The following is a 26,886-nucleotide window of genomic DNA, read 5'->3' as shown; positions in this document are numbered from 1 at the left end:
AGCACATGTTCAATTATCATTGTTTATTCACATGTATTCGTGTTTATTCATGTATGCATCGCCGAAGCTGTTACCCTCCAAAATGAAATTGGCAACATAATTGTAGGTGACTGGCTGCTGGCATTATTATCTAGTCTGTTTTGTTTTTACATATTTAATGCTACAACTTTTAATTTAGCTTATTCGATCTAGTCAATCATTAGGTGATAATTGACTGGCTGTCTGACTACGTAGATGGATTTAAAATATTAATTTGTTTTTCTACTATTCTTTTTTGAATTTTCCATTGTAGAATGGGATGTACTCAACGATGACTTTCCAATCACTAAAGTAGCAAAGAGCCGTGAATGCCGTCGCACCAAAGACTGTCAACGATCCAAGCCTTCAAATATAAAACACGTAATAATGTAGCCACAGACTTCATTAAATTGACTTGAATTAGTTTTGTCTGGAGGAATATAAAAAACAATGAATACCAGTTTTTTGCCTGTTCCATCTGTCTGGGGCCTGGAGGAAATGGTGGAAGTTGAGGGCCGTGGGATACGGCACCAGCATTTCGCACGAAAGTGACACCCCCCTGTGCAGACCGTTGTAGTTGAGATGACCCCCTCGTCAAGAGCTGAAGGGCGCGACTCATTTCCTGCAAATTACAAATTTTCAACTACAATCTACAATCGAGTACACTTGGTGAATAAACGATAACTAGAGGAATTCAATGATAGGTCAATTTTTTTGAAATCTTGTAAGGGGTCGAATGGTGATATGGGAGCCTATCCGGATCAATTAGAGGTTTTCCCTCTATTCCCCAATTAAGTGTATCTTATATTTTATGAATGTGTAACACATTAAATATGTGTTCGTTTTTAATAAATCTAATCTAATTCATTGGTGGAAGGACGAGTAAAAGTGCACGCGCACCTAAGATTCCTCTTTAGTGGAGTGAATGGCACTGCGCGTACCAAAACAAAACTACTATTTCGTAAATTGAAATTACTTACCTAAGAATTTTTGTATTTCAGTTCCGAAACTTGAAATTCTGTCGTCTTGCGAAGGTATCTTCAGATCATCTAGTGCGAAATTGTATGAATTTCTTTGGTCTATTTGCTTGTTGAGCTTTCCCAGTTGAGTGTGATGGGAAACTCAATGGCTGAGGATGAACTCTAGTGGAGAAAGTAGCGATTCATTATTCATTTGCTGCATATTTCACTTCTTTCATATAACTAGGGTTTTACATTGTCAACTTGTCATGACATTTTGACATGTCATAAATGTCATAAGTGTCATAAATGTCAGACATTTATTTTTATTGACAATTATGACATTTATGAAAATTTGACAAATTCGAAAATGTCAACTTTTCTGTCAACTTGTCATTGACAATTATGACATTTTCATTTTTTTATTCCATTTCCCCCAACTAAAAAATCAACGTAGGCGATATATTTTGTTTCTTAGCTACACATCTTTCCTCATATAATTTTTTACTACGAACGTCACTGAAAATATTAAATATATTGATAACTTTCGCTCTTAAAATTACAACTTATTCCGTTTGTCTCGGATCATCAGCTTGGAGCATTTATTTGGAAGAGTTGGCAGACATGTTGCTTCCAATTATATTGACCCTGAGTGTCTTTTCCGATAACACAAAATGTTTTTCGTTAAACATGAGAAATATTTATGAAGCTTGGACCACTGGTAGTCTACGGAGTTTAGTAAGGTCATACATATATTCATTTACTCCATACATAATTCATCCAGCAAGAAGTGGCAGCCAGCTCGGTTCATATTTTCCAAAAGTTTCTAATTACGACCAACTTGGTAGAGTTAACTGCAACTAATTGAGATGACTGCTACCAATGCTTACAACATTTAAATATTTACAATTATAGACCGACAGACTGAATCTTACTTGGCAGTCAAACTAAGGGAACTATAGATCAAATTGAAGCAGGTGGAAAAGAGGAAATTCCTAACCTTAAAGTTATTGAATGAAACTTTGAACGGGTGTAATTTACCTTGAGGTTATACTTGGATATACTTATATAAACACGAGTGAATGACGATAAAACAAGAACATTTGTTGACTCGTTGAATTGTAATGAGAGAAAGAAGAGTTTTAATAGCTGCTACCAAGATCACCAATTCACGGGGCATATTTAGATTGACAATTATGACAAATGTCATAAATGTCCGTCATATTTGTCATAAATGTCATACATTTTGAAGCTCTGACATTTATGACAAAAAATTGACAAATTGACATGTCATGACATTTATGCCATGACATGACATTTATTCCGTTGACACTGACAATGTAAAACCCTACATATAACATAACATTTCACATTCTTGTTTAAAAAATTTGGTACATACTTCTAAAAAACATCCTTTCTACGTGTTTGGATTTTGCATAGACCAAAATATGAAGATACATATAGGAGATAGACAGGCATGAAGGTTGCATAAGCCCTATGGCTTACGAGTTACGATGTTACGATTAGCTAAATTGTGTATGCTACAATAATTATCTATCTATTATTTATTGATCTGTACGAAACTTTAATTATGAAAATCTCAGGTTATAAAATTTTGGTTAAAGAATTGCTGAATTATGTATAGCGTAACGTTACATTTATTTTCCAAGATTTTCTAAACAAGCCGATTATTTTGTGTATGTAAAATCTATATGTACATACTTTAGCCAAGACTTATTATCTTTGATTCGCCCTCGTTTCATCTTGTGGGAAGACTATTTTCCTAACATTACTTACTGTACTAGTTCGTTGCATGGTTAAGTATGTTTGCTTGGGTAAATGTTCTGTTTCTTGGCTGGAATATCCGTGTAGTTCTTAGGCGTCGGAATTCTGATGAACAAAAATTCATTAGAAAATTTTGATGATTTGATTTTAAATGCAGACCAAGATTTTGTGCAAATAACACTTGAAACGAAACCATAAATTTATAAAAATGTAAAACTTACCTTTCTGGTTCTCTTTTGAGGTTCCTTAAAATGACATTTGCTGCATGTGTCGATTGCAAGTCCTCTCGTTTCTTGTCGTAAACGTCTTTCAGCGTCAAATAGACTTGGCTGAAAAGGATAATAAATATATGCACATGTTAATTTTGTATTTATCTAAATGAAATCTGACCTCAACTTGTCAAAATGGTCATCACTGAAGCAAACACCTCCAGCAGGAAGATGGCCAGGGTTTGGTTTGTTCTTGACATTTCCCTTTGGAGCAGTAGCAGCAATGTTTCGATTATTTAGACAAACGTGACGAAGATCGTGTTGTCTCACTCGCTTTCTGCATGTGGGACAAGTTCGTTGTCTTAAAGATTATAAAAGTTAGTTATTATGATTTGGTGTATGAATGAATTGGTATGCAATTATTGATGACTGCTTATCTATAATGATAAGTTCACCTTGCATTAGATGGGCTGCGGAACCATTCTGAGATACAATGGTCATGAAAAATATGACCGCACATGGTCACCACAGGAGTTTGATTCTTCGGTGGGTATGGTTCCAAGTCTTCATCTTCATCTACATGGTTGGCATCGTCATTGGATGAAGTCAGCAGTTCATCGAAGCAGATGGGGCAGTTCATTTTGAAAATGAACTGCACACCTCGGCTTATCTTTATTACAAATGTATGTATTTTATTACTTTAGACAAAACTACTGCTCTTAATTTAACAATCGCCTGGGTGGAGGCAGACCGACACGAAAAACCGAATTTCTTGAATTTAATTTGTAAATGTTGCATGGCTTGAAAATGTATTTGTACACGTATCCCTAACAACCAAATGCTCGTACTTTGCATATTACTATCTATATCGTAATATGCAAAGTAATATCTCGTTTCGTAATATCTTACCAAACGAGGAATTAAGGAATACTCTTTGATCCTTCAAGGCTTCAATGTCCGCTATCGGAGGGCAATTCTGAAGCTGATTAACGTAGTTTACATATAGTTTTCCAAAAACTTTGCGACCTACAACAGTTTTAACTTATTTTGTAGCTGCAATAATATATTCTACTCTTTATCCATCCTAACTAATGACCATTACTAGCAATTATTGCTCTTGATGCACTAATATTTCATTTAAATTAAGTGTTAAAATTTTTCTACTTTAATAAGTTTCATTTAATTACTCTAGTAAACCAAATCTATGTAAATGGGCAAACTTTCTCAATTTTCATTCTCATTTGTAAAGTTAACTGCAAGTCTTAAAATGAAGGGAGTAACAATTATTTGCAAAATCTTCTTTCCCAGTGGCAAACTTTCGTCACAATTCTATAAATTGTTATTACAATTGCCACTTAATAACTCTGCTAAAAACATGGTGAGATTATGAGAGAATTGAATTCGTCGAATTGCGACAAGTTTCCGTTAAATGCAGATTTCTCTTATAAATAAGTACATACACAGCTAGCCTTTAAAATGCAGCATAGACATACATATACTGCTTGCGTAGATAAGTTCGACAGTTGCTAAAACTATTTCACTATTTGTTCATTTGCAGTAGTTATTTATTTTAATCATTATACGCAATTGCATGCATGCTTACTGTAAGCAAATATTTATATACTAATGTTTAATTATAGTTTCCGGAAACTATGATTTATATAGAAGTTTGTGTCTTTACCAAATAATTTTTTTTCTTCGTTGACGTACAAAATTGGCATTTGCCAAATTATTATACACACGTTGTGTCAAGAACATTGAGTTACTAAATATGTATGTATGTACGTACGTATTAAGTAGTTGCTCCTGCGTCAATGGACATTTAGATATAGTCATCTTAATGTTGTAGGCCTTCCTTAGCATTAATATTGTCTCAATGCATGTTTGAATTGATTCATCTCACTTCTTCACGATTGCATATTTTAAAACACAAACAAAGACTGATCTCAAAAACCTGCTATGCAGCAAAATCCGGGCACGAGACCTGTCAACATGATCTTTTTTGTTTATAATCATGTCAAATCTTTTGCATGATTTGTGTTGAGTGAGAGAGATCAAACTTTGTTAACTACATGGCCCAATTTTCCTTGTTAAAAAAGAGGGAGTTTAAATCATGAGACTCTTATTGGGATAAAATCGTCATCATTTCTAATTGTCGACATAAATTTTTGTTCGCCATAAAACAATAATACAATTTCATTGCCAAGATTTCATTTAATCAACATTGAAATTGGAGCAATAAAATTAAAAGCAAAGTTTGTTTTTTACTATCTCAACGAAATCTATGTTCATGGATTGGAAATTGACATCTCTACTCGAGAGTAGAGATTTGGGTTTGCAATTCATTGCATGAAATGTGGAGATCGAGGATTATGATGAATGCAGTTATATATAGATTCGATTTCAGTTTCTTTGCTTCTTCCTGTCACAACTTTTCGATGAATTGGCAATGACAATGACTTTAATCGGATGGATTTAATTAGTGTATGCAATCATGATTTAGGATTCAGGGGTCGGGCGTGGTTGGGAATTCATTTCTGCTATAAAAGAAGCAGATTTGGATTATTAAAGGCAGTTATTAATCTGTCCGAATCTATTTTAGAAAAAAATATTGCTCTAGGATATTTTTGTAATTATATTTTTGCTGAAAATATTACTATTTCGGGAAATATAAAAGTGCTGCTGCACATAATCTCCACAATGAGACGTGGGCACAACTCTTGGTTAACTTGGGTTGGGATTGCTGCCTGCTTCTTATCATCCGTGGGTGGTTCCGGATATGACTCTGGACCTGGATATGGTGCAATCCCAGGTTTGTCCTGGTTATATTAAAAATATAGTGCCTTCAGTTTTTGGTTTGAGAAAATGGAGGATTTCACTGATGCACTTTGACCCAAAAATCTCGATCCATTCTAGATCACAGCCACTATGCCCATGGTGGTGGTGGTGGCGGAGGTGGGGGTGGAGGTCACAATGCTGGGTCGTACTACCACTACCACGTGCCCGTCGTGGGTCAACAGCACCAACCTCAACATCATGGTAGCGACAGCCACTATCTTCTTCCCCTGCTGCTGCTACTGGGGATCCCTCTGCTCCTTCTCCCACTCCTCCCCCTCCTCCTGCTCCCACTGGGACTCTCTCTCCTCGCGCTCCTCATGCCCGGCGGAATGATGTAAGCTCACTGCTGATATTGGAGTTTTAGTTCCTCAAGTTTTCCAGAATTTATTCATTTCAATGTCAATTTCCGAGAGTCAATTCTCAGTCATGAAGTATGTTGTTCTTGACCTGATTTCTTAATTTTTTAGGATGATGATGATGATGATGATGATGATGATGATGATGATGATGCCGCAACTGCCCAATCCTCTTGGAATTAGGAATGAAAACGTAGGCCGTGCCATGGAAGACATGCGGACTTTGGGGGATATCGTGCTAACGGACATATCTGGGCTGCTAGTGAAGTATTCTAGGTAAATTAATACGTAAAATATTTTTTAAACATATGTATATGAACTCTGCTAATATAATATAGGCTTGCTTGATGGTGTACAAAATATGCATGTATACATATGCGCACATAAATTTATGTATGTTTAGGTCACTGGATTTGGACAAGTGTCCTCAGCGTATAGTTTGCGAATTTGGGTCATTCATCCTTCCAGTCAATTCCACACAAATTCCAACTGCGAAGACATTGACCTCATACCTCGTGGACCAAGCTATGCCTAAGGGAAAAGCTCGAAAGTACATGAAACAATTAGAGAAAGCGTTTTGGTTGGGGTCGTTTGGATCTGGGCAATGCAGCCATTTCAATTGTCAACCTGCTTTCCACGTCTATCATCAAGACACGCCGGATTATCCGAACCCAGAACTAAATGAAGCCAGGGGACAAAATACTAAACTTAAACGACGAAAAAAGGTGAAAGGTACCAATCCTGAAACACATTACGAATATACGCAGAATGATCAAATTGTGCAAAACCAACATGGTCATCAACAACAAAACTACAATTTTGAAACTGCTGGCAAGACGCTTGAAGCAATAAAACAGCATTGGTCACCCCACTCGTTAGAAGGATATGAAACAAAGTTTATATCCCCAACAATAAATTACGAAGATATTAAAAGTCCAACATCCAACTTTGAATCATAGACTTTGTATGAAGTTGGTAACGAATGACGTATAAACGGTTTAATTTTATTACAAATCCACATCTTGAAAAGTTGTTTAGCTCTTCATTGTTTCGTAATTTTGTGACTATTTATTTATTTTATTACGACACTACTAAATTATTCTTAAATTCTAGTATGCAACGACAATTTCTGACGGTAGTATAACGACTTATTGTGTACCAATACCACATAAAGTCTGAAATATTAAGCATGCAAATGTACTAATTGCTAACTATTGTACTGCCCTTCTTCGTATTAACAACTTTAGACTGGCACGTGACGCTTTTTGACAGGAACGACTTATTTTATATGTAATACAATTTTTACAACAATATCAAAAGGACACTATACTTTTAACTTGTACACATGCCTAGACTGCATTATGTAATTATGAGTTCGACAAACTTTGGAAATTACAATCTAAATCAACGATAAAACTGTCTGTAAAATATATAGATCTTACTAAAAACACTTTATCCTGATAAAATCAACTTTAACCTTCTCTATTACATGCATAGGCATACATATGTAGATGATGGTCTTATACTTCCTCTGAAAAACTGAAACAAACTGCATTTCTTGACTGCAGTCAAGGGTTTTGGTGCTATATCTATTCATTTATACCCTTATAGTTTTGAAGTTATTAAAATATGTAAGCATCTCACGAGGGAACCTCTTATAGTGCCCGGAGCTCCCAGCATAACCACTATGTGCATTCGACGTAGATTTTAATACTACTCCGATGATGTGACAAAATTTCCGTGTCAAAATGACATTTCGTCAAGTGGTGACGACTTTAGTGACGCACCGAACGGTCACTTTCGCCATGAAGAGGAACGCTTTTCACCACTCGCTCCTCACTCATCTCACTTACATCTCAACCCATTTACTCATTGAGTAAACTCGCATCCAATTTAACTGTGTTGACAATATGATCCTTGTTTACTATTTGTAGCCTTTTAATATTTTTTTTTAAATATTCGGAGTTTAAAAATTATAGAACGTCTATAATTGTATCTATTTGTGAGGCTGTTCTTAAAATCGCCAAGGACAGGTATTCGGGAGATTTCAACGCTTCATCAATTCCAGTTAACAATGTTGAAATTGTCGACCGGGTTTTGCGTTTTGTGGAAGATTTAGTTAATAATTCAAATACGGACTTTGAATCTTCTATCACTTTAGAATTTGACTATGATTGTGATATTGACACATATGTCGAGGGATACGATTTAATTAGTGATACAATAAATGAATTTCATGAGGATTCTGAAGATGAGGAAGACGTCGAGGAAGCTTCTGCAAGTCTGTCGCAACGAGTCTCACAGAAATGGGAGGAAGAAGATGTCGACGGTGTCAATTTTACGTATCAAGAGCTGGTCAATATTCACATTAGCAGCAGACATATTGAAGACAATGCTTGTGAATTTGTCCAAATGGTGAATGAGAAGAGGGCACAAATAAATCCGTAAATTGTAAAGATATAGGAAAATCCCTTGTGAGTAAATGGGTTGAGATTTAAGTGAGATGAGTGAGGAGCGAGTGGTGAAAAGCGTTCCTCTTTTGAAAGCATGGGCGAAAGTGACCGTTCGGCGCGTCACTAAAATCGTCACCACTTGACGAAATGTCATTTTGACACGGTAATTTTGTCACATCATCGGAGTAGTATTAAAATCTACGTCGAATGTACATAGTGGTTATGCTGGGAGCTCCGGGCACTATAAGAGGTTCCCTCGTCAGCTTATATATACATATGCATAATTGGAACTATTTTGTTAGTGGATTTGCATGTTTACCCAATGCATATGAAAAATACTTATGTACATGCATAATATACAGACGACAAACTTAGTGCTCCATAAACGCATTTCCACCACTAATAATAAAATGATGCTAAATAATAATAACAATAATTAGAAGAACGATTTATTTTTACGTTCACAGTATTAAATATTAACCACGTTAGCAGTTAAACGTTGTTATTTAATTATACACGTCATGTATTTCATATTTATGCGTATAGGGATGTACTATTTTTCCTTTTACAAGTGTCAAACGCGGTCCTTCTTGCCTCACGAATTTTATTGACAAATTTTTCTCGTTCTTTGAAGCACAATCTCCTGTATTATGAATTTTGGTGGACCCCACGTCTCACGTTTTTCTTACATTATCAGTCCTCCGAGTTGGGAACATAAACTACTTATTTGCACATTCCGTCTGTATGTATCATTTAATCTCAGATTCAGGTTAATATGACGTTCAACCTCCGGCAGTTGGATATAGCGTTTGCCTTTCATCCACATCGGAAACAGGGGCCAGGGCGAACAATGACGACCGGGGGAGGGGGAGGGCCAACAATGAAGACCGGGCGGCGAGGGGGAGGAACGACTACCGCAACTGGCCCTGAACGCTTGTCTCTCCTTCCATCAGTACTTGTGGCTATGAGGTAGATGATGTATGCTAATAAGGCAACCACAGCTACAACAGCAAGGATAATTAGGACCAGTTTGACCACGTAAAGTCCGTCACGACGTGGTTCTACATACGTTTCGTATGTTGGCTCAACGTAAAATTCTTCGCCATTAATGGGACCTGGTAGGATAATTTAGAAGGACGTTTTTTTTAAATTTCAGTAGTAATTTTAAACATTTTTTTTTCTTTAGGCAGTTACTTTGTCCGTAACCCAAATTGCTAGTTGTTGGATAAACGACCGGTTGGATGACAGGCTCAATGGGAACTTCCACAACTGCATATTCTTCTACCGGATAGATTGGAGCGTATGAATAATAGGCCATGATGGACTAACTAATGAGTCTGGAATATATGTTAGTAGCCTTAACCTTGCATAATAAACTACATTTTTTATTACAAAAAAATTCGATGCTTCGAACACATAGGTAATTTAAGAATAGTTGATACTTTTACTTTGGTCCAAAGTGCCAACTCAATTAACCTTATAAAAACTAATTAATTTTGACCTGGATACCATTTAAAAACGGAATTAAAAATGGTTTCTATTGCATTTGGGGGCGGATTTACTGGGGGGCAGAATACCATTGAGACCGACTTGTGGGGCGGTGATAAAATCAGTTGGGGACTGAATTAATGCAAACCGATTTTGAATATTCTACTGATGCAGTTATGATTTATTAGAGACCTGGAACTGATTCGACAACAAAAATTAGAACATAATACATTTTAGGCCTTTTAAGATGGCCTTATAGATTTACCAAGATGTCTGTCTGTCCGTCCGTCTGTGCGTCCGTCTGTGCGCACGATAACTCTCTTTAAACAAAAGCTATCGACTTGAAATTTTGCACACTTCATCTTCGGGTCAAAAGTAAGGATGAGTTCGGAGATGGGCATGATCGGCCAAGTAGTTGGCCGGTGGGGGTCATTACTATCCAAATGCGTTGCCCTTAACTACCAAGAACCTTTAGAGCAGGTTAAATTATTTAAGTGCAAGTAAAATATTTGTAGCTTGAAAAATATCTATAGTAATAATTTTCAGTAATTTTAGTATGAAGATTGCGACTGACCTCAAAGCGTTTAAATTGGAATGGAGTTTCAGAAATTTTAAACCTGGGAGACCCGATAGGGTGACCCGACGGATTTCTAAAATTTGTAGTACGTAGTTGAAATTTGGAACAAAGGTTGCTAGTGGATTGTAACAGAAAAAACTGAATTTAGGTTGGAACAATTTTAATCTTGATGGACCCTATGGGGTGACCCATACTGATTTTTCAAAATCGTCATATCGAAGTGAAATTTGGGAGAGAGGTGATCCATATCTATTTTTAGAAATTGCGTTAAAAACATGAAATCCGGCACGGTAATACTTACAATTAGTGGCTTCTCATCAAAGAACTTGAAATTAAAAGTTAGCTAACAAGGGATACTTTCGAGGTGATAATCGTGTCCAGGGTACCACTCATTGGTCTAAATGTTTTTTGATCGAGTGTTTCTCACGGGTTCGGGTTCTTACTTCGGGTTTCGGGTTCGGATCGGGTTTGGGTCCTGCTTCGGATACGAAATTTCAGAACCCGAAACTTTCGGGTTCGGGTTCGGGTCCGAGAAATGTGAGCCCAAAATTTCGGGTTCGGGTCGGGTTCGGGTTCCGACTAAGAACCCGAAACCCGAACCAACAAGAACTTTTTGCCACAACGAATACGAAAACATTAAAAAAGAAAATAAAGTGTTAACCACACTTGCTACGACGGTTATGCTGCAGTAATTCATTAAATAACTCAAATTTTTAATTGTCGTAACTTCTTTTCACAAGTGTCTTCAATTAGTGTTATGGTTTGAATATTGAAATAAAATATATTTTTTTATCAAAAATTTGCTAAATAGTTAGCTTGAGCTTACTTTAATATTGGAAACTTGAAACTGAAAATCATTTTCAGTTTTCAACTGATTTAAAAATTTCTGAATGTCACGGAAAGCCATTATCCATGGTCGATTTTTTGAGATTGCATTATTATGGTCGAGGAATTAAGATTCACATTTTAAAATGCGTTATGTACTTATGCAGAAATGTGCTTAATTATAATTCCTTGGTCATATTTACAGAAGTATTGTTTGTTTGAAACCTTTAGGCTAAAAAGCCAGTCACCCCTTAAAGTTAAAATATATTCGGTTTTTCGGGTTCGGGTTTCGGATTTGATCCGCCAGTTCGGGTTCGGATCCTTGCAAACGGGTTTCGGGTTCTTCGGGTTCGGGTTGCCCTCAAGTTTCGGATCAGTAGTATCGGGTTCGGGTTTCGGATTTGCAAGAACCCGACCCGTGAGAAACACTAATACCCATCTTCGAACTCGGTCGTTGCCCAGATGCATGTCTGTATCAAATTTGGTAAAAATCAGCCTACTCCTTCGAGAGTTATGGAAAGACAGACAGACGGACAGGTCGATTACATAAGCCCTAGTTCGGGCTAAAAATTATATGCCAATCGTTCATTAGAGTCTGGCTTTTATGTAATAATGCCGTCTTAAAAGGCCCCGCGAAGTTGCTTGGAGTAGGTTTTTAACATGAAATTGCAACTGAACCAAATGAACACACGATATTAATTTTGATAAAAAGATCGGATTTGATTTTGATAGTACTACAAAAATAAACTAAACGAATAAATCGTCATCATTCATGTCATCAATTTGATGACACTGATTTTGGGATGCATTTTATATTTTAAACAAGTTATTAGCTATAATTTTGTCCTTCAGTGTTCTGTGACTTGTTCCGATCGGTGGTGACACTATTGCGAATATATTAGCTAAAGAGAACGTTGTGATAATTTTAAAAAAATATGAACTGTATCATATTTACAAGATGATACAGGTCAGAGGTCAACGCCGACCAATTTATTAGCGGCGCCAATGTTGGATAATTTTTCGGGGGCGCGGCGTGACCTCTGATGCACTTCCTCCGAGTTCCTCCCCCCACTACAACTACAACTCTAAACTCTAAAAAAAATTAGTTCAGGCTTGAAGAAAAACCAACGACAAATAAGGAGGAAAGAATGGAACTGAGAAAATTTTCTCAGTCATTTTATTTTTATTTTTTCCTACACCTTATTGATGTAGCCCGGTCTCAACGGAATTCTGTAACCATACACCTTATTGGTGGAATCCGTCGCCAACGAGAAAAAGTTGGCCTACACCTTATTGGTGTAGTCCGTCGCTAAGGCGAAAAATTTGGCCTACACCTTATTGGTGTAGTCCGTCGCCAAGAGATCGAAATCGCCCTCCACCTTATTGGTGGAATCCGTTTTTAAAAGGTTAATCCAGGAAATTAAGTTGTTGCCAGGTTGGTTGTGTATCAATTTATATATTCCACTATGCTCTGAATTTGATATCGTGATATTTTCCGTAATTGTAAACAAAAAACTTTTTTTAACGAATATTTTTTTTTTTTTTTTTTGATAATAATTATACAAATCTGGTTACATTTATCAAGACATGCAAATTTGTTAACAATGTCATTAAAAAAAGAAAAAGTTTTAAATATAATAGATTTCGTTGAATTTTTTTCCTGGTGGGAGGGTTCCCAGGATTGAAGCTATATTCCCACGTTGAACTGCAATGCTTAATCGCTGGAGGAGAAAGATTGTGGAGCGTGGTTCTCCAGTCGTGGCAGCGATCCGTTGACCAATGTCTTTAATAAAAGATAATCCCTCTTGCCCCCATATACCTGCCGTCTCAATTGCAACGGGCATAAAAATGAAGCGGTCCTCGAGAAAAGCGTAATATCGTCTCTTTTTGTCTTCTGCTTTGGTAGCAGCAGCGCCTTGGTGCCGGATTGTGTTGGGGAGATGACTAGGGGCGTAGGTATCCACACAGGTAAAATCCCAAACCAGAGATTTTCCTCTTGCCCAGGGGACGAGGGTCAAACCGTCGGGATGCTTTCCGTCTTGGTGGGAGCATCCGGCCGGCTCTAAAATGCAGGGGACTTCGGCGGAACGCAAAGCTCTCGCGATTAGCGGCAGCATGGCGTGACCACCGCCCAGCACTTCGCCTGCAGGAGAGACCATGATAGCCTCGCGAGTTGACCTGAATTCCACAAGGGCAGGTGTGGGGTTGACAGATGTCGCAACCCAAACGAAGGGAGATTGCGACGCGAAAAGCCTCATTTGAAAAAAGGGTACCAAGTTGGGGGGACGGAACAGAGTTGAGCCAGGCCCCGGCAAATTTGTCGCGTAGTGCTCTATAGCGGGCAGTGTCTTCTGGAGTTGAAGCGTCAAGCAAAAGTTGGGACACAGTGACGTCCAGAATTGGACGCTCCCATGCGCCCTGGACTCCTCTGACAGTTTTGGGGGGTAGTTCCGTGGGTCCAAAGGCGGACCATTCCTGCTCTCCCTCTTGCATGGCGATGTCAGTGTTATGTAGATAAACTGGAAGGAGACGTTCTACATGGGGCAAAGCGCTGTGGACGGACCCAAGAAAACACGGTATCGCCACATCCAAAGCATGTCTAACCCCCAATCCGCCTTCCTTCACAGGTAAGGATGACTGTATCCAGGCAGCATCCGAAAGAGAACAATTCAGGATCGCCTCCAGCCCGTCCTTGAGAGCAGCATCGTAGTGGGTAAGAGCGTCCAACTTTCTCCACGTTGGGGCACAACGGAGAAAATATATAAGGCGTGGAATAGAGATTAATGCTCGGAGGAGGAAAAAGGCTGAATGGCTGGAAAGGTTACTGAGTCGGCGGGAGAAAGTAGCCAACTGCTCCGTTTTTGTGGCCAAGACGAGCCTCTTTCGTGAGAGGGGCACCCAGAAGCATCGCATTTTCGGGGGACATTACTTGTATCCCAGGAGCCTGGAGTTGAAATTGACGGAGAATGTCGATGGCGGTGTCTCGATCTGCTCCCAGAATACCCACTTCGCACTTATCACGATTGAGGTGGAGACCAACTTGTTCACCCATTTTGGAAATTGTCTCTAGAGCTGCTAACACTTTCTCTGGGATATCAGCTACAGTGCCATCATCTAGGTACCACATGTTCAGTTCCGTGTCCAATGATTCAACGATGGGGTGGATCACCAAGGAGAAGAGGGCCGGGCCCAAAGGGTCGCCCTGATGGCAGCCTAGTAGCGAAGGGAGGGGTACTGTCCCGTAGAAAAGTGACGAAGGGTTGGTGTAACATTGCGAGACAAAGGCATAGATTGAAGGAAAGTGGTCTCGGACGGTGTGTAGAAGATTGTCCCTGCGTATTTCGTTGAAAGCGTTCCTAAAGTGAGTGAGGGTGATTGTAGTAGACTCGAGCTGTGTGGGCGCCGATTTCTGCACCACCTTTTACGCCAACTTCCAACTGATGTGGAGAAAAGTGGTCAATTAATTGCGGGGTGATTCGGGCCACGACGACCTTTGCAGCGAGGCGGCGCCACGTGTTTCCCACGGCGATTGGTCTAATTCCTCCGGATTTCTTTTTCAAAGCCGTGAGCGACGCCCCGTAGAATAAAGGACATATATTTTCTGGGATTCCGCCGTTAAGGGTCAAGTTGAGGAATGCACAGATGGCATCTGCAAGGTTGACACCGCTCTCACCTTGGTTGCATCCCAGTAGGTCCTTCAAAATTTGAGGCCGCATACCATCAAGCCCACCAGCCGATCCTGGGGGGAAAGTTGAGATAGCCTTAAACACCTCCGGGTCAAGAACTGGTGCGACGGAAGGATCCGCTGGTGGTGGAGGAAAATTGGTAGGTTGTGGGTGAGGTGGATGTTTCTCGAGGAGAGCAGAGAGAGTTGTATCATCTTTAGGGGCAAATGTGTCATCAGAGCAGGCAAGGCGAATTGCTCCACGAATATCTCCATCAGCAAGTTTGGCCTCTACTTTCTTCGAAGTTTCATCATGAGACGATTTAGTGGATGATGGGCGAGGTGGATGTGGTTCTGGGATGAAAAAATTAGCGTCCCATGCAGCAGTACGAGTCTTCACCCAAGTGGTCAAGTTCTTGACCCTGTCAGCTCTCTGTGGGATGGGAAGTGCGGCATATGTGAATAGTAGCAGCTTTCTCCAACTTTGTTCATCACCTGACTCGACAACATCTTTGAGAATTTTGGTGAGGCAATGAGCGACGGCCATCCTGGCACCTCGTGGTACTCTGCGCAGGGTGGGTGTCGACATCTTCAAACCGGAAAGAATTTCACCCAAATCCTTTTGACCTTGTTGATGGGGATCTGGTGGAGGCGTGTCTGCCCATTTGATACCTTCATATACATTGTGGGAATTCCCTCTTGAGCCCAGGCGCCGACTTTTGGTGTTTGGGAATGCCATTTGGATATATTTTCCGAGCGTGGCTTTGGTGACTCCAGGATCTGTAGACTGACAGAGAAATGTGGAATAACGGGAAAAAATGTCTGTCTTTTTAATGTAGATTTCCGTATGAGCCGTTGGGTCGACAGCAACGAGAGACTCCTGTATCCACTGCTTTGCTGCTGCTTTCTTATTTCCACCAGATGAAAGAGTAAGATTAGGATGACCAGGAGAAAGTAAAGTGGATGATTGTGTAGGCGTGAGAAAGGTGACACAACTTGGACAAAGCCAGTCTTCCTCTGGAACGTCGGAAAGTGCGACACATTTCAAATGATACCATTTTGTGCATTGGTCGCAGAGTATCCAGTCATCTCCCTCAACATAACTTGCTCCAGGGCATGTAGAGATTGGGCAGTGATCAGTTTCTTCGACCTCTTGGTTGATTGGTTCTGGAGGGGGAGAAGTGGCAAGCGTTTGCATTGTGGTCATTTTTTGTGATAAAATTCTGTTTGGGATGATGCTCATCTTGATATCATCTATCATAGGTTCGGCATATGTATCTCATGATTGAAAACCACTCGACCACGACGCAGTGATGTTGCATACATACGCTGGTTTCGACATGGTCGAAACTACACTTGTTAGCATAATTTTTAAAAACAGTTGTTTCAATTTAATTTTCATACATGATTTTCATAATTTTCATAATTTTCATACGAATATTTTAATTCTAACTCGATCAATTTGCGGCATTTCAGTGGCACGCATGCATTCCAAAAATTGTTACTGTTTGACATTTTATAAACTTTATGCGAATATGAAGAATAGAAACGTTCTATAATGCATTTTTTAATCTAAATCTGAGTTGACAAGAGCCTCATCCAGCAGGGCAGAAACTTGACTGAATCGTTGTTTCAACTTTTCATCGTCTGGAGAAAGTCTCAATGCTTCCTTCAGGTCCAACAATGACTCGGTATACATTTCCAAAGCTTGAAAGCCATCCGCACGGGTTACGTGACATTTCAGCCGATCAATAGCATTTGCAGAGACTTTTGGGGTGAAGAGTTCCAAAGCCTGAACACACAGTTGACAGTAGAGTAAATATTATGAAAAGATGAGCACTTTTGACGAATAACAGACCATCTGACTGCCTATGTCATCGTCATTGTGCCACACACTTCATCACGTGTGTGTATGTCTTTATCTTATGAGTACAAAATCTCTCACCACGGACGAGTCGTCCACGACTTTCATGAAATTCCGTAAATGAAGATGTGCTTTGGCTCTCTCAGAGTAAAGTTGCGGAATTTTTGGGGCCAATTTGATGCCAAGACTAAAAGCACTCACGGCTCCCAAGTGACAATCTGCTTTCATGAGTGATCGACCTTTCTGTAACAGCCAGTCTGGGTCACGTTCCTATTTGTAAAATACAACTTGAAGTGATAATAAAATAAAATAAAATAATATTTTTTTACAAAAACATTTTCTCACCTCGGGACGAAGGTCAGGCTCGTTGAATCCAGACAAATGACGGGCCTCTGCTTGCTTCTTCAACCACTAGAACACGTTCATGCAAGCAAAAAAATGGTCATACAAATTACAGGTCCGACCAAACGTACACAAGTAGCGTAGGGTATGTATAAATCTGCACATATATATATGCGCAAAAACTTTTCTCACATGGTTCAAGGGGAAATTTGGAGGAAGAGAGTGGGGGCGATTGCATATATGTAGGAGCAGTGTCAAGTACTATATTGTGCACTGCCACAGTATTATAAATACGTAGATATAAATATGTATTATATATTGCCACGTGCATGCATTACGCATCTCCACTTTTAATTTATTCAACATTCAGCAGACCGAGAAATTGTGGGTTTAAGTTTAAATGTCGCATAAGTTGGGAGCGAAGAAAGTAGGAGTGATTTGCACGGGGAAGTAGGTTTCGGTTTCGGTTAATAAATCATGAACATTTTATCTCTCTTCTCAGAGCCTCAGCTTCCTCCGGTCCTTCCCTTTCCCGACTATACGGAGATAATGCATTATTAGTACTGCACATCGCAAGCTCCAGCTAAACAAGGCCCTGGGAAATGCTTTTATGCCTTTCCTTGGAAAAGTATAAATGCATTCGTTGGTTGGTGTTACGTAGATGTGTTTGTGTACTCAATGTTTCAAATTGCATTTTCATGTAACTGGAGGCGATTTTTAAGGAAAAGTGAGGCAGATTGCACTTTGAGTGTTTTGGCGAGAGTTCTATATGTGCTTGCTTCATTAATTAAAAAGTGCATCCGAAATTTGCTGCATTCCCACCGGAGTTGTGCAAGCAAGAGTGGCAAAGTCTTGATTTCATAAAGTCACTCGCGCATACAGTCAATGGAACAAGTATTGGCAACACCCACACAAGCTAAATAAAATTTGCTATAACTTTGGCATGCATTATCAAATTGGCATGAAAACTTGTACGCATTTAGCAAATCTAATGTAGTTTTCGATTATAATCATGTTTCTGATTTATATCTGGTAAACATAACACAATTCTGATTTTGACCTCAACGAATCAGATGCAAACCTGCAAAAAGTATTGGCAACATGTGGCCAAATTAATTACTCAAAACAATTTTCTTAACCATCTTCCACATTTCGTTACGGTAAGTTAATTAGGTGACAAAATATGAGGTTAGCTACATTTTAAGTCTACAGTTGTGTTGTCTGGAGCCAAAATGGCGACAAAAAACGAGCTGTATTTGGCGCGGCGAGAAATAATCATGTCTCTTTCAGAAAAAAGCTTTACTATCGAAAAATCAAAGAGAAAACATACTTTTCCATATTTACTATTGAATACGTAGCAAAGAAATGTAAAATGACAATCTCAGTTTCTACTTTTCCATGATGCGGAAGAAAAAAGTCATCTAAGCCCAAAACCTAAGGATGACTCAAGCAACGAACCACTCGAGAGCGGAAGATTTCAGCTTAAAAATCCATGTTAAATTGGAGTATCAACTGCAGGGTCAACATATCATACAATATGGTGATCAATCAAAAATTATGCCTTGGGGTTTCAGGCTCCAGAAGCCCGACCGACGCGAGAGTACCCAAAGCGAACCACCTCAATAAATCGAAATGGGCTAAATATGACCCTAAATAGAGTTCCGATCAATGAAAAAGGGCCCACTGGTCCGACATAGGCATATTTTACTTATTCGGAGCTCATTAATTGGTTCAAGTCTAGCGGATGCAATAAAAGGCTCAGAAATACTAAAACGTTCTTATGGCAGTTTAACACATAGGAGGATCGATTATGGTTTGGGGTTAAATGACCAGTTCTCGGCGTAGTTACCTGGTCACTATCGATGAAATCATGACCAGGAAGGTGTTGTCAATCATTCCAAACGATAATTTGAAATCATTTAACAAAAACCTGGCCTAGGAAAAAATTTCATATTTCCAAAAATGCAGTGACCCCAAACATGTAGCCAAATTAACGATGCAAGTTTTTGGAGACCGAAAAGGTAAAGATTCTTTCGTTGGCTGCACAGTCTCCTGATGTGATTCTGATTGTCCGGGTTAAGAAAAGAGAGACCAATGGGAAACCACTAGTCGGAAAACGAGCTTGTCAAAAGTTTAAAAGAACTGTGGGCAGCCATATAAAAAAACGTTATATAGGAACTTGTCGAATAAATTCCACGACCTATTTCTGCTCTTATTGGGTCGAGGGGAGGTGCCACGCAATACTAGAAGCACTTTGTCGCAGTAAAATTGGCGTTTCGTTGCTCTATGATTTTTTAAGTTAGAGGGTGCCAATACTTTTTGTGGGTTAATTTCGCAAATTTTCCAGCAAATTATTCAAAAACTGCGTTAATCTAATTTTAATCAGTAAAACATGATTATAATCGAAAACTACATTAGATTTGCTAACTGCGTACAAATTTTCATGCTAATTTGATAATGCATGCCAAAGTTACAGCCAATTTTATTTAGCTTATGTGGGTGTTGCCAATACTTGTTCCATTGACTGTACGTCTGCACATCATGTTTGACTTGATTAATTTAATTACTTTCAGCCTCACCTTGAATTTTAGAGCAACAGTTTTGAATTATTCTGTCTGTTCACTTGAGAACTTGAAGGAAGTTGTGTCAGGAGTATGCCAGAGGAGAGTCAGATCTCTCATACGACAACTAAAAGGGGAAGTACCATGTACTTGATAGTGAAAGTGGCATTATTGAAATAAAAAGTGGCATTTTACACAAATATATACGTATAAATGTGTGTAGCTAAAATCCAAGCAAATTCTCAAAAAACGAAATATGTATGCAGAACCTCCTACGACTAGTATGAACTTTTATATAAATTTATTAGGATTATGTGGCATAGCTTTCTCTTGGTTTCGAAAAACCCAAGTTTTTGTAGTATGCATAACTTGTAAAAACAGGGACTGGGCATAACCAATACTTTTAAAATCGGGGGCGAGAGGGAGACGATTAATGATGAGGGATGAGTTTGTTGTCCCAGGTGCAAAATATTCTAAATATTCTATGGCTTTTAGTTCAGCGTTGCATAAAATAAATACCTCTTCTTCCAAGGGCGCACTAGACTCCCTCGCCGGAGTTGGAAATTCGCGTGGGGTGAAAGCCACTGTGATTCGTTGGGGTTGCCGGATGCTCACCGGATAACCGTCTCCACCGCCACCCCCACCACCGCTCACAGGCTTATCCCCAAGTTCCGGCCAAATTCTGGAACTGGGGGAAATTACAGATGTCGTCAAACTTGCTGGGCAATTTCTTCCCTCAGCTCCGCCAACTAAATGGACGAGTAGACATCATTATTTCTGAGACAAATTATAAAAACTAAAGTTTCACATTACATTTTTGTTTTCTCCTTCCACCACCGACAAGGCCAACCAATGCATCTTGATCATCTGCATCGGCGGACAATATTGAAACAGATGATGGACCTTGCGCAATTAGCTCCTCCAGCGTTTCCTTGTTCCCTGAAAACAGGATGACAACATTTGTAAGCATAAAAGTGTGTAATTATGTACTTATTCCCAGATTATTTTAATTTGACACGTTCATCGATACATACTTGACTTGTTATTGCTTGTACGAGGAGCTGGTCGATTTCTGTCAAGTCGTTCCCCCGTAGCAATTGCACCTGTTTGTTTGTTTGCAACTTGACCATAATTCCTCCCCTGTGGTAGGATGACATCGGATATGGTTTCACCTGGAAGTAGACCTCCTTCTGCAGCCCATCTGTTCATATCAGCAAGTGCCTTGTCCGCTTCAATCTTTTTGGTCTCAGCTACCTTGGCACGAGCCTCTTCGTCCATCCGAATTTGGACTAGAACGCTGGTCTTTTTAAGCTCTTCTCGACGTGCTGCATAAGAAAGCGTACGGTTTTACTCAAAAGGTAGCATAACGTAAGATTTTTTACACTTCTTCTGGAATAGAAATCTTGCCCTTGACAAGTGACAAGTGGCATCATTTAACGCTTAAACGGTGCCATTTTTCTCCCGTGTGATCCCAACTCTACGATCCCTACTCTTCAACCAAGATAAATCTTGGACCTGAATTTGATTTGAATCAAGGGACGTCAGCGCTTTATTTCATTTGGCTCTACGGATTCTTACATAGTGAAAAGAATGAGTATGGATGTGCCAAGAATTTTTACTCTGCTTCCATTGTACAAATCTTATCTCGCCTTTTGGTACAATTTATTGAATGTGGCTCTCGTCCCTTTTGAAAAAAAGTATCTGACTTTATTGGGTTCCTCCCATTATTATTGGATACAGCTGAATGAGAAAATGTGCGTACATGTATGTACGTAGGAGGCACGAGAAATGGCAAAGCCAATTTCTACAATTTCATTTCATTTTCCTCTTATATATGTACATGCGTCCTCGCGTCGCTACTGTTGCACTGGGGCGAAACTTGTCATTGTCTAACGGAAAGCGCAATAATGAACCCAAGCATCAACAATGTTCAAGAAAGCTCCCAGAAAAAGGTGAGGCACGAGGCAGCAACAAAGAAAACGAGGAAATGATAAATGCGTGGGAGCCAGTTGACGACGCGATATAAGTGTGACCCACATTGAGCCTTCTTCAAGTAGTTTTTTGAAAAGGAACGATGAGAGGTTGGCGGAGCGAGAGGGTGGCCGGGTAGCTGGGTGGTTAGGAGAAAGAACGTACGTGCGGGGACAGGACAGCAATCAATTACCCCACAAATCCCACCACCACGAGTCCACTATCTCGTAGATGTATGTACACCTAGAACTGCATACCTGCTCTACCAACTCAATTCTTTTCTCTTTTTTGTGCTTTCTCCCACTTTCCCCATCACTTATTTATCAAGGAAGAAAAGGTAAATACTTGGAGAAAGGTGTGTGTGGATTGTTCACAAAACCAAAACTCTTACTCTCAGCAGTTTGTTCTTCTTGAATGTGTCGTTGGTGAGCCGCACAAACGGCAGCATCTCGCAACACCTTCTTCCTCAACCGGTCAAGCCCCTGAGCCTCGAGGGATGGCCAGGCGGCAGTGTCATCGTCACTGTGCTTATCCTCTCCATTATTTGACCCCTTGTCCGGGATGGAACAAGTTTTAGGAAAGTGCAGAAACACTGTGCTCTTGGCTTGATCGATAGTGCATGACCCCTTCTCATCATCCACGGTTCCCCATAAAAATGCTTCAAAAATGTGAGGATGACAGTGAATCTGAAAAATGAGAGAAACAGTTCTCCATAAATTAAGCTTGGTTGAGAATTACAGAATAAGATTAATTTTCGCAATGGCTGAACATTTAGATACATATCTTATTAGTCATTTAGTTTAAGTTATGATTTGTAATCAGCGCATAGATAAGTCGGTGCAACCTATTATGCAAGTCGTATAAATACGACATGAATTCAACACTGATGCCATACATACATACGTAGAATAGAGTTAATCAAAAAAGCGTCAAGTGATATAACGCGAGTAAGGAAAGTGGCGAATTTGGGGGAAAGCAATAAGTTGGGATTACAAAACCTCGAGAACAAATATGTGTTGTTGATATCCTCCAGATCCAACCGTCACCGAGTAATAAATATCTTTTGATATAATCCCACTCAAAATTCGGATGAAAAGAAAATAATTCACTTGGTATTAATTTCTTGAAGGATTCTATTATCCGCTGAAAAGCCATACATAAATGTAGTATTCAATGGAATGCGTTTCCTCTGCACGTTTCAGGACACACAACTGAGCAAACACTTCACTTTCTCCTCGATCCTCCATAAATACACTTTCCCAATTGGCAACCGTCGTCGCCACAAAAGCCCGAGTATGCGATATTCAGTCTTTTCTCTGTGTGCGAATGAAAGAGAATAGAGACCAAACCGAGTCCAAAAGTGTAATAAAAATATGCTGAATAATAAACTCTCTGCTAAAACATCAACAAGCAACCAACCAGCCACTGAAGAATCTTTGAATCATGAATCCTGCAGAAATAAATTACTTTGACTCGGCTGAGCTCCTGCAAACGAAGCCAAATAAGCCATGCCACAAATTACTGAATAGAATATAATAAGAGCATGAATGAATGGATGTTGTTTGCCATATTGTTCCGTCCCTGGCTTTCATCATCCTCCTGCTACTCTGGCAATGCTTAATTTTTACTTTACTTTCCCTAAACTCTTGCCAACAAAATCCCATTTAAGGATTTTTCTACAAGATGTGTTGCGCTATGCATGTATGCAGAATACACAAATATATGTATCAGAAACAAACGCAAATGTAGCAAAATTAAGCACGGACAACCAAATTTCAAAAGAAACTGTTGTTTTATACATATCTACATACATACATATACGTATATACGGATCTATTTTGGGCGTGTGAATAAATATCCCTTGCATGCTGCATACATAGCTGGCTGTCATATTTGCATATATGTATGCTATAACTTTGGAATTGGTCTCACTCAAAGCCAACAATATAAATCCCCTTCGTTGGGGGAGAGAATCCCTCGAATTTGCCTGCTTTATGGACAAATTTCAAATGCTCAACAACTGGAATTAATGTTGAACAAATTAACTCAACTGAAGGGAAATCTACCAGCCAAAATAAAAGGAATGAAAGAAAATCTATCTGCCTGTCTGGATCATGATCCCCAAAAGTTATTTACGCATATAATCAAAGACAATTCTTGGTGGTATTCAAAGAGAAAATTTTGTTGGTTTAATTTTATGAAATCTGAATATTTATAAATCAATATTGCTGACCATGTGATAACTTGAAACGATCTCAAGCATGGAACCGGAAATTGAATGAATTAGAAAGGTGCATCATTTCGACATTTGCAAACCAAATTTTTCGACATAAATTGATGGCACTGTGTGTTCATATAAGTTTATCACTCTGCCATAAACAAGTTTCACGACTACTCTCGGTTTGCCGCATGACCACCCGTTCGTTCCGACTAGACCGATTCCTGACCGGATGACATTCAGTGTTATGTACTAGTTCCTAGATCCAAATCTAACATAATATGTGCGATCGTGGGAATCCACTGTTTGGAATGTAGGTACAGATAGTTTAGTGGTCAGATAAACACGGTCACTTGGATTCATCGGACGAGCAATTTTGAATTGTGCAATGAACCAAAGGATATATGTGTGCATGAGCAAATGTATATTTCCATATGTATAATACAATATCCTTACATACTTTGCATATTATTTCATACGTGTCAAAGGTACTTACCCTGATGTATTTGCTTGAAGTGAGCACATCCGTTTTTGAAGGAAGTATTCCCGGAATCGGGACCACTATGGAAATTGAACTGGGTGTCTGGTGCCATGAAAATTTTTTTACAATCAGCGGCATCATCCTACTGAATATCCTCACAATATTGTGTCAGTATTTGTGAGACTTCTGAAAATGTACGAATCTATTGAGCCCCGATTATGTTTTGATCCTACACCGGCTGCAAATTTAAGAATCTGCTTAGATAACTCCCATAGCAAAGTATGCATTTATTTGAGATTTAAATACCTACAAAGGAATATAAGAAGAAAGTTTATATATTTAAGAAGAAAGTGTTGCAGAGCAGATGTACGTAACAAAAAGTACGAAATCAATTGCTAAGTTTGAACAATGTGCAGTTATGCAAGATTATTAAGGAAGTTTGCTTACTTGAGTCACTTGAATTTCAATTCGTTGACTCCTAAACTATACTTTTTCCTTTTCTCATGAATTTTTGAGAGTTCTTGAGAAAACTCGAGTTGATTGGCTATTTTTTAAGATTACACGGATGAATAAAGTTTTTCGAGAGTTTTTGACGGAAAAGTTTTCTCGACCCAGAAATCTGATTCTCAAATCGGCTTGAACGTTGGGGAAAGTCTTAAATCGATCAAACTCCTCTACTGCCACTGCCTATCTCTCTTATTTATTTGGTTGTTTGGGTTCAGAGAGCAAGAAAATGACGAAAACGCTTTTCTTGGGTGTGACCATATTTCAAGTGAAAGCAAATTGCTGGACAACGGGTACGAAACCAGCAATTACTCGTCTTCTCATGCTGTGCAATGTGGAATTTATCCCATCTTCATACACAACACAATCGACACAACTTATTAGTTCCAGTTGTGGGGAAATGTATCCAAATGCAAGGATCTTGTTAGATCAGTAGAGATCAAACGATTAGGAAAATATTACACCAACTGAACCTATTGAAACACTCTACCAAAGAGGATTTATGATGAAATAATTTCCAGTTTGTAACTTGAGATATAATAATATTTCAGGATCAATCGAACCTTTAAACGTCTCTATAAATACATAAATGAAAGTGGAACTCAATCGGTTGTAATGCATTTGAAGTGAAGCACAAATAAATTGGAATTAGAGATACAATTCCTAATTTAACCAAACTTGATTACAACTTTCATTTGTTTCTTCCTACAAATGTATGCATGAACACGGGTGCCTTTGGTATTTCAATATTTGTTGTTGATTTTGAACAACAACTCGCGATATCAGCTTCCACTAGAGCATCAAAAAAGTTTGGAATGTTTGGAAACAATCAATAAAACAACCAGATTCGAAAGCACATATTATATCCGACATCCCCAAATCAGCCTCAACCACAACATTGGAAAACGCTTGGGCGACTAGTCATTCGGATTGTCAGACGGGTTGAGATTAGCATCGCTGTTCCCATCCCAAATTTTCAAGTAGAGTTATCTCACTGTCTGTCAATTCAGGATTCGTTCTCCAGCCTTCTAGCGCAGACTTTACAAGAGCATACGTTTTATATGCGTATAGCAGATGGCACATAAGTACATACATAAGGGCAATAAGAAGATATGTTTTCATGGGTTTCGTATATGGGAGAGTTGGTAATTTGATGGAAAAAACAATGGGAGCATGAGGCGAGGATCGGCGTCATCACATTAACTTTGACGACGATTAGCATGAGGGGCGCCTGGGAGTGAGAGGAAGCAGATCACGAGAGAAAGTGATATGATCTTGACTTGACGCCGCCGATCAGATTTGGGGCCATCTCGCCATGCATGCCACACCATCACAATCACCATAATCACCATAATCGTGCTGTGCGTCATGTTGATGGCTCACTTTAAGACATTTCCCACAAAGTCAGCAGTTTCATACCTACATAAAACTACCACGTTATGCTATGCAGGTTGAAAATCGTGTGTGTAAAAATTAGAAATTGGTCTTGTTCATACGTCGATGAAATTGACGTAAATAATATTGAACAAAATAGCGAATGAACCTTTCGCCATATTCTTATCCACCCAAAGTTGAAAACCTAGAATTGGGACCAAGCTTTCATTTCTACCCAAGCGATGCATTATTGCTGTGCATCACTCATTCCGTATTTTCAAAAGATAATGCATAATAGAATTAGCGGCATTCACTTGCAGGCGAACATTGACCTTCCACATTTTTCCAATTTCTCCAACCCACAATCCTTTCAGTCTGAAGGATTTTTCGTCTACCTTC

General features: G+C 39.1%; 3 protein-coding genes across 5 annotated transcripts; 1 reads left to right on the top strand and 2 right to left on the bottom strand.

The window, feature by feature from the left end:
* Window positions 1–998: 998 nt before the first annotated feature.
* Window positions 999–4,058, bottom strand: LOC110842435 (ERAD-associated E3 ubiquitin-protein ligase hrd1-like). 3 transcript variants are annotated; one of them, XR_004836399.1, is made up of 5 exons: window positions 3,427–4,058; window positions 3,153–3,332; window positions 2,984–3,091; window positions 2,377–2,867; window positions 999–1,160 (listed from the first exon to the last, which is right to left on the bottom strand). XR_004836399.1 is itself a non-coding variant. In XM_035857221.1 (5 exons), exons 1-4 carry the CDS (start codon window positions 3,609–3,611, stop codon window positions 2,795–2,797), a joined length of 546 nt encoding a protein of 181 aa, XP_035713114.1. In that variant the 5' UTR covers window positions 3,612–4,058; the 3' UTR covers window positions 999–1,160; window positions 2,775–2,794. The 3 variants fall into 3 exon arrangements, 1 of the variants encoding a protein (XP_035713114.1); XM_035857221.1 differs by having other exon boundaries at window positions 2,775–2,867; XR_004836402.1 differs by lacking the exons at window positions 2,377–2,867; window positions 2,984–3,091; window positions 3,153–3,332; window positions 3,427–4,058 and adding an exon at window positions 2,019–2,163.
* A 1,483-nt stretch (window positions 4,059–5,541) lies between these two features.
* Window positions 5,542–7,631, top strand: LOC118434038. The gene is made up of 4 exons (XM_035846707.1): window positions 5,542–5,783; window positions 5,888–6,143; window positions 6,277–6,441; window positions 6,569–7,631. Exons 1-4 carry the CDS (start codon window positions 5,672–5,674, stop codon window positions 7,122–7,124), a joined length of 1,089 nt encoding a protein of 362 aa, XP_035702600.1. The 5' UTR covers window positions 5,542–5,671; the 3' UTR covers window positions 7,125–7,631.
* Window positions 7,632–16,634: 9,003 nt separating this feature from the next.
* LOC118438715 (dynein assembly factor 4, axonemal-like) lies at window positions 16,635–24,747 on the bottom strand. The gene is made up of 8 exons (XM_035859357.1): window positions 24,625–24,747; window positions 22,302–22,596; window positions 20,974–21,264; window positions 20,753–20,878; window positions 20,459–20,688; window positions 17,382–17,447; window positions 17,118–17,306; window positions 16,635–16,964 (listed from the first exon to the last, which is right to left on the bottom strand). The coding sequence occupies exons 1-8, from the start codon at window positions 24,745–24,747 to the stop codon at window positions 16,740–16,742; spliced, it is 1,545 nt and encodes a 514-aa protein (XP_035715250.1). The 3' UTR covers window positions 16,635–16,739.
* Window positions 24,748–26,886: the final 2,139 nt, after the last annotated feature.

Source organism: Folsomia candida, unplaced genomic scaffold, assembly GCF_002217175.1.
Source record: "Folsomia candida strain VU population unplaced genomic scaffold, ASM221717v1 Fcan01_Sc001, whole genome shotgun sequence".
Lineage (NCBI taxonomy): Eukaryota > Metazoa > Arthropoda > Collembola > Entomobryomorpha > Isotomidae > Folsomia > Folsomia candida.
Note: the sequence above shows the minus strand (reverse complement) of the source record. Positions and strands in the feature narration are given on the sequence as shown.

What these genes read in the sequence shown, in the direction of transcription:
- LOC110842435 (XM_035857221.1), bottom strand. Translation starts at nt 3,611, where the DNA reads ATGAACTGCCCCATCTGCTTCGATGAACTGCTGACTTCATCCAATGAC. An exon ending in CGCAGCCCATCTAATGCAAG is followed by an intron (nt 3,333 to 3,426) that starts GTGAACTTATCA and finishes ATAATCTTTAAG; the next exon opens with ACAACGAACTTGTCCCACAT. An exon ending in GACCATTTTGACAAGTTGAG is followed by an intron (nt 3,092 to 3,152) that starts GTCAGATTTCAT and finishes TATCCTTTTCAG; the next exon opens with CCAAGTCTATTTGACGCTGA.
- LOC118434038 (XM_035846707.1), top strand. Translation starts at nt 5,672, where the DNA reads ATGAGACGTGGGCACAACTCTTGGTTAACTTGGGTTGGGATTGCTGCC. An exon ending in TGGATATGGTGCAATCCCAG is followed by an intron (nt 5,784 to 5,887) that starts GTTTGTCCTGGT and finishes GATCCATTCTAG; the next exon opens with ATCACAGCCACTATGCCCAT. An exon ending in CTCATGCCCGGCGGAATGAT is followed by an intron (nt 6,144 to 6,276) that starts GTAAGCTCACTG and finishes TTAATTTTTTAG; the next exon opens with GATGATGATGATGATGATGA.
- LOC118438715 (XM_035859357.1), bottom strand. Translation starts at nt 24,747, where the DNA reads ATGCCGCTGATTGTAAAAAAATTTTCATGGCACCAGACACCCAGTTCA. An exon ending in AGAAGAACAAACTGCTGAGA is followed by an intron (nt 21,265 to 22,301) that starts GTAAGAGTTTTG and finishes TTTCTTATGCAG; the next exon opens with CACGTCGAGAAGAGCTTAAA. An exon ending in AGCCTGACCTTCGTCCCGAG is followed by an intron (nt 17,307 to 17,381) that starts GTGAGAAAATGT and finishes TTTTACAAATAG; the next exon opens with GAACGTGACCCAGACTGGCT.